The 14,897-nt window shown below is 30.7% G+C and overlaps 1 protein-coding gene across 2 annotated transcripts in view; it reads right to left on the bottom strand.

Annotated features, from left to right (window-relative positions):
* The window catches only part of LOC143922744 (protein apterous-like), a 128,195-nt gene that overhangs the window by 40,759 nt on the left and 72,539 nt on the right, over positions 1 to 14,897 (bottom strand). For both annotated transcript variants that reach the window (XM_077446083.1, XM_077446084.1), the window contains exons 3-4: positions 7,404 to 7,577; positions 1,500 to 1,663 (exon numbers count right to left, since the gene is read on the bottom strand). In XM_077446083.1, the coding sequence (XP_077302209.1) occupies positions 1,500 to 1,663; positions 7,404 to 7,577 (338 nt within the window). The remainder of the gene's footprint in view (positions 1 to 1,499; positions 1,664 to 7,403; positions 7,578 to 14,897) is intronic.

Raw genomic sequence — 14,897 nt, 5'->3', positions numbered from 1 at the left:
AATTTACTCCGTGAGTAAGTTTTCACTTACTAAAATACAATAAAGCGTAACAAAGCTAAAGCATTAAAAAATAATTTTTTTAAATTCTTCCTATCTACTAACCATTAGCTTGTTGCTACTTAAGTGGAGTTTTAAAGGCATAGAACTTTAAAAAGAAATAAAAATCGTGGTAATGATCATAATATTGAATGTATTGTAAGATGATTATATGCCAATTTTAGTGGTTGAGGCCGTATATCGGCAATACCGCGGCGAAGGCTTCCAAATTGTCTATCGTCTCTGATTTATAGGCGTTGACTAGCGACTTTACTATCACCGCAGAAAATAATCCGAAGGTTCAATAATTACACGATTTTAAAGGCAATTTTACGACTGTAAAAAGTTAATAATCACGCTAAATGAACTGCGATTTTCGAAATAAATTTGTACAATTTTTAAGCGTTGTTCACAGTAAAATGACAAATCAAACTGAGTACAAATCGGCTGTCAACTGCCAAATTGGCTGTCGCTGAAAAAGTAAAAAGCCAATTTTAAAAACAAACCTCTAGAAAAAACATCCTCTATAAATTGCCCAACTGCTTATATGATAAATCAACATGTCTATCGGTCTCTTAAACTGCAAAAATGCTGCAGTTTTCCTGGAACTTTCTTTTTGCACTGACATTTAATCTACAAGCTAAAATATTATGATTAAAGATCGTATGGAAATTAGGGCAATTGAAAAAGTAGTAAATTCAGAAGCCGAACTGGGCAATTGCTTAATATGTTTCAATGAATTGTTATAATGTTTTCAAATTAAAATTATTTGTCAAATAAATTGATTGGGATTATTAGTATCAATATTATATTAACGTTGAATATTTCAAAGGCGTGTTTAGGTTAATAGTGGAAGAAGATAGGTATTTCCGCTAGCCTTTAGATATTATTAAATTTATGTATGTGCTACCAATACGGGCCCATTGGTAATTTTCCCCGCCGCAAAGGGACACTGTCCTGTTTAAAATCCGATGGTTAACCAGGCTAAGACACCATATTTTATCAATTATAATTAAATAGCAACAAAAAAATTCAATTAAAAAAATTACATATTCCGATTATAGAGTTGCATATTTTCTGATGTTATTTGGGATGAATGTATTATTAAAATCATTTTTATTATATAGGGAGTTGAGTCACTTTACACCGATCGATCACTTGTTTATTACACATAAAATATATAAATATGTTGACGTTTTGGTTTCGATCAAACCGCGATTGATTCCGATCGGCCATTTACCGTTTTTGTTCCCGGGAAGGCAAATTGCGCGTCGTCGAGGATTCGTGACGAATTATATTTATTGTAATCAATTTTTCGAAGCGAAACGAACACACAAACAAGCGCAAATTTATAGCAAAATTCAAGATCGCCACATTCCAAGGAATATTATATGTAATATACAAATTCGCGCTATGCCACGTGTATGAATAGTTAGTTTTGGGTCGGTTTTTGTATAGCTTACCCAAATTGGCGGTCATGGCTTCCAAATCCTTGGGTTTTCTTTTCCGGGGGCGCCCTTTCTGTCGGGGGGCGCTTCCCCCGGTGGCTCCGTTGAAAAAGGGGGGCGGCAGCAGCTCAGGGGGGCGCGCCGCCGCCCCACACTCCCCCAGCGCCTCATAGTGCATCCTGAAACAAAAGCTGCATTTTTATCATTCACTTTAACCGATCAAATATTTAGCGCTTCTTTCAATTAGCACTATTTCAATCGTATTTTTGGGTGAGAAAGAGGCAGTACGGGTAATTTCATTAACAAAATTGACAGATATACAATTGCCTATACAAACATACAAGAATCGCTCGTTTAATTTTATTTAACCTCAACCTCATATAATAGAGGAGACAAAAAAATAAAAAAAACGAATTTTTATTTATATAATATAAATACATGCATTTATCTTAGTTTTGTTTTTAAATACTAGATTTCAAACAAACAAACTTCTACAGTTCTATTTGAAATTGTTTGTGAAAGGGTTTTCTCTCCAGTAGTTGTCATTTAAATTAGAGTGAAAATAATGAAAAGTAGGAAATGAATTACAATTGTTTTGACGTTTGTCGTGACACCGGACGTTTTGTCGTGACACCGGATTCTTATGCAATCATTACTATTTTGCTATTAAAAATAGCCACTCGTAATCATCAAGTAAATTAAAGTTTTTTTATCTTAATTTGAACTGTAAACAATTAACCAATTTATCATTTTGTTTCTATTGAACAATTCAAATTATCGACATACAATGAAAATCCATTATCTTGTTTGAATCAATTATGTTAATTAAAATATTTTAACAATAAAACTATTAAGTATTTATAGTCATACTGATCTCTAGCATGAGACTTAAAATGTACATGCTATCGCAATCACCCCCTCCCCCCTCGACCCGCAATGGCCAATTACATTTCGTTTCAGTTTCGCATTGCATTTTGGTCAAGAAATACAAAATTGTTCGTGCGTCTAGCGGTCGGTAGAATTTGACTTTAATTTTTGGTTAGTTTTAATTTTTTGTTTCGTATTTGGAATTTTTTACATTAATAAAATTTTAACATAAAATACGTTAGTGTTATTATAAATTTATTTATTTAATACTTATATATTTATATTAATGGAAATTTATATTTTTTAGACGATAAAAGTAATTGTCAACGTCATGTTATGGACAGCAAAGCATACAGTAATATTATTAAAGACTTAGCATTGAATTATATTGTAATAATATTATATAAGAAATAATTTAAAAGAAATAATTTAACGTCCTTACAATGTTACAACACATTGCACGAATGCGACGGCTTGCTTGACTCTCGTCTCGCGCTAATCGGATCAACTTGAGTAAAATACACTTTTAAAATGAAGGAAATCGAATATTAAAAATGGCTTTTACCTATGTATGTATGTATGTATATGTACATATATATGAGCTATGAATAGTTGAATTATATTTTATCAGTATTATAAATACTTGCACAGACATGTGTGGGTATATATAATGTGTGTGTGTGTGTATCGATTGACGGGTAGCAAACGGTTAATGGTTAAATCGACGGCAGACACTTAATTTGAATTACTCAATTTTTTTTTTACTTCAATATTTAATTAAACAAAAACAAGCTGGAAGAATTTCTAGGCAGCGACACAGTGAGAGAGCAGGCCGTCGGAATGCAATCAATTAACGTCTCTGAGCCGCACTGTACTAATTTGTTGTGACATTTTTACAATTGTAAATCGGCTTTGAGAACACACGACATATAATATAACAGTATCGTTCACAAACTCGTACTAAAATAAACGTGTACGCGTTCAAATCGGACTATTTTCGACTCGGGGGCCAGTTGTTCCAGTTATCTTCTCCACTTCTTCTGTCGCTTATCTAGCGACATCATCTCGCATTCTTCTGATGAGGGAAATTGGCCGTGGAGATCTCCGGCTCCTAAACGATCCTTTACAATCTCCACGTATGATGATATGTGCGGCACGTGACGTCTTCATGATATATTTTTTCGTTATTTATAATTTTATTTTAAATGCGCGGTTATTCGGATCATTTCCGCCTTCTGCGATGTATATTTGTATGTTTTTTTCTTTTATTATAATACCTACTCGCATCTTCTCAAATAATATATTATTTTAACGGTATTACACATGTTACTGTAAGTTGGCATACATACATACATACATTATGGTTTAAATGATCAATACCTTTTTTTATTTTTTATTTTTTTCCTTTTCTTTTAAAAACATACACAGACAACTTTAGAAATGTTTTAAAGGAAAGTTTCGCAAACAATACCGCACTGAAATTAGTCAAATTAATATTCTCACAGATTACCTTCACACAATCTGCTTTAGGTCATCGACTTTAGAGAGTCTTTAATTAATATTATGTATTAGATGTATTATGAGCATTTATAAGAATTGTTAATAGGTTTTCGATCTCTTTTTCGTATTATGCTGTACATTAACATTAGAATAATATAATACTATGATTACTAACCAAATTAAATTAAAATTGTAAAATAGAAAATGATCAGTAGATCAGTAGATATAAGATGTATTGTGAACATGATTTCGTAATAATAAAAAGCATTTAAAAATTAATATTGAAAGCAGACATTGAATTTTTTAACACAACATTTTTTAATACCAGACAACGATTGAATTTTTTTTATGTTCAAATCAAAAGATTTTATTTCATTTCGATGAGTTCACTGATTAAATACACATTTCGAAAGACTGGTGATCAAATAATATCGATTTATTTACTTTTTTTTAATTCAATTTATATTTTACCTCCCGATCGACACCTATGTATAGTATAAATCTTGTACATATGTACATACATATTTAAATTTATAGATTATAAACTTCAAATTATATTCAAATAGTAGGTAGTTTGGTTTTTGCCAATTTAATGAGGAATCGTTTCAATGAAATCAGATAAATTCTGATTTCGTCTGACCTGAAGCACTGCAGAAATACTCCGAATAAATTTTCTTCTATATAGGCTTGAACCCGAGCACCTTTCGGTGGCTAGCATTAACGCAACCACCGAGCTTTACTACTGGCTACTTGATTTTTATTTTTTTTTAAATCTGGGCGAATGATATTAATCAATATAAAATAGGTATGTAAATCGGATAAAAAAATCATGCCAAATTCATACTGAAATTATGGTTGTTTTCGGGGTATTATTTTAACAATGATTTTTTCCAAATATAGTTAAATCGAAAGAGTTTAAAGCTATTAACTATTAAATTTTGTGGGCTATAAGTATATGATGAAAATTATTTTCAATAATTTCTATCCCCTAATTATACTTCATATGTATTCCTTTGTATAATATTTATATAAAAGATTATAGCAATTTTTATTATAAAAATTAGGCTTTGAAAAACATCTACTATGGCCATTTGGAGATGATGCAATAAATATAGCATATTTTAAATTCTGTTTGGAAAATAAAGTAAATCCGAATAAAGTAAATTGTTGAAATTAAATAAAATAAAATAAAGTAAATTGTTAAATCCGACTCATTCGAGCGAAGCTTAAAAGTTTCATAGTTTTAAATTAAAATATTAAAGAAAAGTTTTAAATTAAATAAATTCTGCCATTATATGGAATTATTATTTTTCACCATCAAACTATAAAAATCGATTGTAATATCCATCGTTGACCAAACCGCGCAAAATGGCAAAGTATCAAAACGATTTGAAGACTGCAGGAATTTTAACTCAAGTTTTTGAAGTGAAACATAACAATAGGTAAAATTGTGTAACACTAGTATCAAACTTTGATATTTTCATACACTGAAAAACTATTTAAAGTTGTATAATTATACATATTACACAATTGTACAAATTAAACTGTAGCTATTCATAGTGGTAGATTTGGAGACTAAAAGTTAGAAGTTTTTGAAAATGGGATTCATATGTTACATTACATATATCTGAAAACGTATTTGTAAATACCATTTTATCATACATGTATACATTAATTATCGCAACAAGCTATACACCTACGTAAACAAAACAGTCGCACAATGCCAAGTTTATTCATTTATTATCAGTGTACTCGTATATGTATACATCATCAACCTTGTTCGCAAATAAATGTATATATATATATATATATATATATATATATATATATATATATATATATATATATATATATATATATATATATATTGTACACATGATTTTTCATTACATAAGTTTTAAAAAACAATTACACATTAGATTCTACTGCAATATTTTGACATTTAAGTCACAACAGATAACCTAAGCGCACGCAGGTCAATGAAATATAAACTCATAAGTGTGTTATCGCAACAATTAGTTTATATATATATGTACATACATGTGTATATGATATGAAATCGCAAGCAAAACGATTCTGAAAAAAAAGTATATACATATGTAGCATATGTGTAGATAATACAACGCAAGCAATGATATAAAATTTAACATTTTTGCATGATTTCTATCTTAAATTATGACTTTAATTGTATGTAAATATCAGTTTTAAAATAAGTTCATATACTCAATGCAAATATATTAATTTTGTATACATATATAAAATGAACAAAACACTTTAAAAATAAATCTACTCATTGCATCTTCTTGCAATTACTCTTATGTACATATAGTGTTCTATTTGATGTGTATCAAATGCAAATTTAATTACCCCTTTTACTAAAAGGTCTACATACAACACTAGAATTAAAAACAATCGTATGCAAACGTGTAAATTTACACGTTATTTAACCGTGCTTTTGATTTGCAGACGATAGTCCAGATTCTAGAATGAAACACTTACATGAATCGTTACATATGTAATATGTACAATACGTACGAATTTTGAAGATCCTAGTATTTAAACTTTATACAAATTTATCCATATGTATTTATAATCGATTTCTAGAGAAATGTGAGAGCGGATTTAATACGAGTTTGAAAGAGGAGAATACGAGCGTCTTGAAATGGAATTTCAGTTATATTACTTGAGCTTATATGTAGAAGGAATTGCACTCATTTACTACTTCTTTGAATGCAGCCTGGACTCTGCATGAAGTGCAGAATTATGTAATTCTAAGATCTACGAAACGATTCTTCGCCACTTCCATCGAAAATCAAAACAAAGTTAAGAAACAGATTGAATGTAGAGAATATACTTATCACACAACTCTAAATGAATACCGAACCTAACTAAGTACATATGATGATGTATAAGCCTGAAAATTTATACATCCTAGGTTTTATTGATAAATTTAGCATTTATCGTAGTGAATGTATTCAAATTTTCTTTGCAAAATGATTTTAATTTACCCAACTTATATTATACATACATATATACAATATTTTAAGAATGAATAAATAATAATAATTAATATTTAATTATTAAAAATCAATCAACGATTCACTGAAAGCCCGAAATGGAAGCATTTTTCGAACTTTCACCATTTCACTACACTGAATGCTAAGATTTATTAGGAAAACCTAGGATTTATCAATTTTCAGGCTTTAATAGTGTAATATATGTACATACATATATGACCATCACATTTATGTAATATTACATTCTGAAAAATCTATGTTTAATATGTTTTTCTTTATCGTGTTAAAATACCCGTTTATTTTTAACGCAAATGTGACGATATTTTAATTTAATCAAAAGGGGTCACGATACGAGGAAGGTGGTGAATCCACGCCGATTTTGTCGCATCGCCAAATTTCAGTTTCGCATTCAGCTCTAGACGGTAGAAATCAACGAACCTTGTAACGAGTCCTTGTCGTTCCGCGCCGATTACTTTTCATACGTTATACCGGCGATCGTTGAACTGTATTTATTATTATTTATTTATTTGTGTACCTGCAGTATACGGATGAGTCTCTCATGCCGAATGTGTCCCCCTTGGTCAGGGGCATGTTACACAGGGCGCAACAAAAGCAATGCACATGGAAGACGAGATCTCGAGCCCTCATCACCAGCTCAGAGGAAGATATGCTCGCTTGACATCTAGCGCACCTCTTCGTGCCAAACAGCCTGCAACAAGAAAATGCCATTAGTACGTCGTCTCTATAATATCTTGTGAGAATTGAAAAAAAGTAACAAGAAATTAAGTATGAAAGATAAGAAAAAAACAACGAGTATAGTGTAGTTAGTGTTCATATGTGCATTGTATGAGGTGTAATAAAAAAATACAATGAATGCATGCAATGCTCAAACGATAACAAAAAACTAATGAAACACCGATTTATTCAACAAATTTAAAATTTCGGGATTGATAGAGTCGACCTTTGCAATAGTTCATTCAATAATTCGGAAGATTATTCTTCTGAATATGCCACTATTATAGCTGAAGTTATGTGTAGTGCTAAATTTTTATTTATTTTATTTTTATTTTTATTTTTTACATACATATTTTCACATACATATATAAAAATATACCAGGAAGGCTTTAACAGGTAAACCCCAAATGCGCCTTCCTGGTCCATATAATTATTACATAGATACATGTAAATCTAAACAATATCTGACATCTATGGTCAGATATTACAAACATCGTATTAATACGATAAATAACGATGAATAACTTTCATGTAACAATACGAATTTTATATTCGATAAACAACCACAGAGACATCTATGGTGAGCAATATGGCGAAACCTAAGATATAACAATAACTAAAGGTTTGCAACAGAAAATTGGGAAGGAAACGCCAATTTTACAGGAATCGTTTCAATGAAAATCAGAAAAATTGGCAAATTCTAATAAGAAACGATCGACCTAGACAAATCAAGGTCTGGCCAGCAACGAGACTTAGCGGGGAATCGAACTCGTAACATCAAGTACGAAATAATTCTACATTCACCACTAGACCACGCTGCTGGTTAAAAAAGTACCAGGGCGGTGTTTAGTTTTTATTAACCCCTCGCTTTCACCCCCTGCTTTTTTCGTTACTTAAAAAATATGTATTCTAATATTGGTGGTATAAATATATATATAGCCAGCAGTATGGCTTAATGGTAGCACGTATGTACAAGTAGCATGTACATATGTTTAACACCAAGTGATCAATGGGTTCGATCCGTCATACTGCTGGTTAGATTTGGGGGTATTTGTGACTTCAAAACGATCTTATCAGAGTTTGCCAATTTTATCTGATCATTGTTGAAATGGTTCCTTAAAATTGGCAAAAAATCATCTTTCCTGTCGTCACAAATCTTCTGTATTTATTGTAGGTATAATTTGTAAAAATTATGTACAAAATCTAATAGGTAATACAATTCAACTATATGCGAAAATTCTTAATGGTTTTTCTAAAAATAATTATGTTCTTTTATCAATTTATGTAATTTAATAAACTGTTAATTTTCCCAACAAAATAAATAAAATTATAATTACAGCGCAAATAAACTTTGTGCACAATGTGTACCAGTTGTAATATAACAGTTGAGATTTGACATTTTGATGTTTTAATAAATGTTTTAGAATTAAAAAATGCGTTAATAATTGGTATTACGAATTACGGTAATGATTATCGTATTACGATAACTCTAAAAGTGTGTTCAAAACAAAAATGTGACTTTCCAATACAATTTCTTAGCGGATTGATGTTTTCACGAAAATCTAACCTGATACCAACTCATAGTTGGACTGAATCAACCTACGTGTGTTACACGGCATATATTCCAACTTGTCAAAATACGTTACACCTGGAAATTCACTTTGACTATAATGGTAGTTGATACCAGGTTAGATAGAATATATTCCAAGTCAAAATTCTATATTAAAACTGAAAGATATACTTCAACTGTAATATAAATACCAACAGTAAAAATGCTATTAAAATATGTATTCTGAACATAATATATGTATATGTATGAACAGTAAAAAGCTTTTGAAAATCAAATCATAAAAATGGGATAAAGATTTCTTAATGACTTTGAATTTTTACAAATATTTGTAGCTCAAAAGATGTTCTTAAAAATTGCTTATCATATTTTAAATACACATAAAATCGAATTAAGACCACTAAGCAATACTTAAAAATATTGAAAGATCACTATAATCGTGTGAAATTATCGTGAAACATTTCAAATATCTTATTGTAGTAGTTTTAAAATGGTTTAAAACATTTCCGCATCATATCGAATCGATTAAAGAATAAAATTGAACTTTATTTGGGAAGACGCCTAGATAAAAATAATTTCAAATCAATTGATATCCAACAAATTTCTTTTAAAAACATCAGAAGATGACAGAATGGCAGAACTCATTAGTAGACACCGGACCCAGATGGTGCCGCGTATTGTTCAAAGGTTGTAAATGCATTGTTAAAGGTTTGCCGAACCTTTTTTACATAGATGGATTTACAACAATGGAGCAATGGATAGCACTGTGACTATCCGGTGTCTACTCATAAGACTATGAGGATGACCAATTCAGATCAAACCGCTGTTTCACACTCTCCGTACTTTTTTATCACACGTCGTATGCCCGTGCATACGCAGTGTTTCACAATGTGTGGCTCGCGTGCTCCATATCCTCTCCCCTTCTTCGTTGCGGGGCGTAGCCAGCTGTGCTCAACTATGTATGTTAATTGATATTATGAGGTTCGCATTTAATTACCTGTAATCATACAGTTAAGGTCATGCGGAACCATTTCACAGCCATGTAAGAATTTCATACTTACTAAGTAGATATTTAAATTAAATTATACAATACGAGCTGATTATGTACTGTTAATATTGCCTACTGAATGGTGATCTTAAAACACCGTGTAGCTGTGTAAGGTGGCTTATTCAAAAAAGCTTAACTTGCGCTTTCGTGGATTGCAACTACAACGGAGAAAAAGAGATGCGGATATTCATAAAAGTCATAACCATAGATCTTTTTATTTTTAAATGCTTATTATTATTACTAAATTATGTTCACAATATATTTTATATCTATTTTAATAGCTACTGATCTACTGATCATTTTCTATTTTACAATTTTAATTTAATTTTGTTAGTACCTAATCATATTATTATATTATTCTGATGCTAATGTACATTTACAATTTACAGTAACCGTAGATCTGAATGCGACGAATCTAAGAAGAAATTGCTTTGGAAACAGAACAAGTAATATTTTGACATGGTCATCATTATTATTTTCGATCTTTAATTGATCACATATTAAGGTATATTTATATTATATATGTAGTGCTATAAAGCAGTGCACGGAAAAGACTTTTCTGCTGTAACATCTACGCCACGTACATATTACGGAACATATGAAACTGTCCATATAGAATGTTCTGGCTAATATTTTTCGTACTGCTGTTTACGTGCGTTTGTCGGTCTGTGCTGTGCCAGTATAACCAGACTTTAATAGAACAGTAAAAACAGACCATTTGATTATTGATTACAAAATATGATTATTGATCAGCATCATGGATTTCGTCTACAACGTTCAATGACCACGACTTTGTTGTCATTTTCTATTAACAGATTGTTTGGATAGTATGTAATATTCAATTGTTTGGATAGTATGTAATATTCAACTGATGTTATTTACACGGATTTTGAAAAGGCTTTCGACAAAGTGAATCACTTCATCCTTATTCGCTAACTAATAATTGGATATGGTTTTTCAGATGGTCTCTCTCAGTTATTTACATATTATCTAAGGGGTCAGCGTCAGTTTGTGAAATATGGATTTTACTCTTCTGATGAATACCCAACTTGCTCTGGTGTTCCACAGGGTTCAAATTTCGGCCCCTTACTATTCATTTTATTTATTAGTGATATTAAGGAAATATTTCACAACTGCAACTTTTTATTATATGGTCTGAATTTTTTTAGGTGCGTTGAATCTTCATCTGATACTCTTTTGTTACAGAACGATTTTCGTAGATTCACTTGTTTGGTCCTACTCTAATTATCTTCAGCATTGACAAGTGTCACATTGTCTCTTTTTCCAGATCTCAATCATCTATTGAATTTGGATATAAGATCGACGACTCTTTTTTTAAGGATCTGGGAATTACATTTTCGAATATCTGGAATATTAAATCTCGTATCCAGCATTAAGTAATAGCGCAACGAAAATGTTGGACTTTGTCATCAGAAAGTCACCCGCCTTTGAGATTTTACGTTTACGTTTACGGCCAAACTGAGGGGCAATCGAATGTATATATTTTATAATAAACCAATAATTGCTCTAAAAATATTATTGTTTTCAAGCAACATTAAAATGATAACGTTATTTAAAACAGAATTTCTCGAAGGTCAAAAGTTGAAATAAAAAAAACCAACCAGATAAAAAGATTCGTCATCTTCTTCGGTCATCGATAGTCAAAAAATAATCATCAGGAAGCTGACACATATTTGATGTACATACATATACGCAACATTGTTTTATGTTTAATATGTACATATTTATGTAATATATATATATACATATACGCATATATGTATATCAAAAAAGAACTTATAAATTCGAATATTATAATGAACTTATAAAAAGGCAATGGAATTTTCTATCCCAAGGATATTAAACGGTAAAAGTATTTGTCATTCAAAATTGGCACTTTGTATGTTTGTATGTTTCAAACTTTTTAATACCTACATACTTGGTTTTCACAATACATATAATATAAACCGTGAGAATTTAGAAACAGTTGACGTAATATTATGGTAAAAAATGTGATAAAAATTAAATGTAAAAATGTGGCAAGGCGATAATAAATTACATATGTATTGATAAAAAAAAAATGCGTGCTTACTTCCAGACTGTTTTACATATTTGAAAGACCGCGTGTGTTTAAAAAAGTCGACTTCAATACAATTGACCGAACATGAAAATGTTTCTTTGATTTAAACACGTTTACAAATTTAAGTCTAACTTAAAACTAACAAAAATCTTATTATTATATAGACATTATTGAGTAGTAGATTTGAAATAAAAAAATAAATATAGTAGATTTGAAATTAAAAAAAGAAATATAGTAGATTTGAAATAAAAAGTCGATACCTACATTCAAATCATTAGACAAACGATCAAGTACATTCAGGTCATTAGACAAACGGTCAGTAACCATAATATATGTATAATAGACGATCACATGTAATACTATTTGTTGAGTTAATTTTTAACGGTCAGTACATTGATTAAATAGACAGTTGGTTCGTTATTTTACATATGAAGCTACATATATTGTGCTGTTAGAATTGATTTTTTGAAGCCAAATTCTAATTAAGTACATATATTTTTAATTTTAATGTGCAATATTGGTACTTATGTACAAAAATTTGGCCATAGATGTCGCCATGGGCAACCTATAGTGGCACTAACATTCAAGGATAAATAAATAGCAAAATAGACACATAGGAACTTTCTAAAAAATGTTATGAAGAAAATAATGAACTGTATGTTTCTGTTTTTAAAAAGAATTAAATAAAATTGACTTAATTCGTATATATGTATGTATGTATGTATGTAGTTACTGACCATTTGATTTGAAAGTCAAAAATCAACTTAAATCGATAAGTGATTTTAGTTCCGTTGTATTATAATTGTTGAGTTTTATTCATACTATGTAATTCCCGGCTACAGCACAGCACAGCAGCTCACATAAACAACAGTTTCTATTCATACTATACAGCAACGCACGCTTCGGCATGTTCAGACAACTTTTAACCGAGTGCAAGGCAAAATCGGCTTAGATATACATACATATATTAAAAAGCGCGACGATCCGGCGCAATATTAGACTTGAATGTTTCCATTTCAGCCAGCAACATGGCTCGGTGGTTGCTTTGATACTTAGCAACGAGAGGTCACGGGGTTCAATCCAGTGAGCTGACCGCGATTGAAAAGAATTTATTTCGAGTATAAATTTTAATTCTGCTGGTCAGACTTGAATATTTGTGCTCCAAGTCAATCGTTTCCTATCATGGTTTGCCAATTTATCTGATTTCATTGTTGAAGCGGTTCGTCTATCAAATTGGCAAAAACCAAACTACCCATTATGTCACCACTATTTGAATATGATTTCAAAAATATATTATCTATAACAGAGATGTCTCGTTAATTTTCTTATATATAGTATTTGTATTATGCTTATATGTCTCGTCACAGTGACGCGTTAAAGTAATCTGTATTGTCACTGTGGCTAATATGTAAAAAAATAAATATAAAATGTAACTAAAAATACTTTTTGTTCCGCTGGTAATGTTAAGTTGCTGTGCTAGTATGAATAGACTTTTACATATAATTTTTATTAGTCAGTTTTATTTTAACCATTTAAATCTTTAGTACATAAAGAAATCTTCATTTTTATAACGATTGTATAAAAATGCAGGATTCCCATTCCACAAACAAAACGTCTTAAAACATGAACGTGTATTTTATATTACATATATAATAAATAATTAAATGTGCGTTAGCCCCCTAATAAAAGAAGTATAAAACCATCGCATTACGAGTTTATAAAACCGTTGACCAGACACTGGACAACTATGTTTTATGTCGTGTAATAAAAAGTGGCCGACGAAAATACGAAACGTTTGTAAATAAACTACGACTTTCGATAAATACAAAGTGCGAAATAATAATAATAAAAAAAAAAACATTCGTTTACATGTACTACTTGCATATAAAATAAATCCGCAGCATCGCAAAGGCTAATTCAATAAGATTTATTTGTTTTATAATTCGCCGTATTGACCTGTATGTTTGGAAGACATGTTAATTTTTCACCGAACGCATAATATTTCGACACTTTTTAACGACGCAGTTAGCTGTGTGCGAAAATAAAAACTCGACATTTAACCCTTTGCGAGTCAATTAATAATGAACGTGACGCTTTTTTTTAATATAGTTTTTTTTAGGCCGTTAAAACGTTTAATAGTCTTTAGACAAGTTTACGTGAATACATATATTTTTATTTTTATTTTATAATTATAATTTTGACAATTTTTCTTAATCACCTTTTTAATATAATCACTAACATACATTCTTCATATTCTTTCATACAAATTTCCTACGTACATATAATATATGTATATTAAAATGGACGCGATGTTTATATGTGCATATATGCGAGTGCTTCAACAAGTATGGAAATTTCAAAAAACAAATTTTAGAATACTATGAGTATACGTTATGCATAGGGATATGGCATGACGACCGATCGTATCGAGGAGACGCGGGGAAGTGGGGTAGCGGGTATGTGGTGGAGTGTGGAGCATCTGAAACGTGCTCCTGATATTGAACGCCTGAGTTGGAACGGGTGGCGTCAGCGTCAGATGCGTGGGAGCGTACACACATACCCACATCCATGAAGACACACAAACACACATTCATTGATT

The sequence above is a fragment of the Arctopsyche grandis genome, chromosome 2, assembly GCF_051622035.1.
Source record: "Arctopsyche grandis isolate Sample6627 chromosome 2, ASM5162203v2, whole genome shotgun sequence".
NCBI lineage: Eukaryota > Metazoa > Arthropoda > Insecta > Trichoptera > Hydropsychidae > Arctopsyche > Arctopsyche grandis.
The sequence above is the reverse complement of the archived record's forward strand: the minus strand, read 5'-3'. Positions and strand labels throughout refer to the sequence as shown.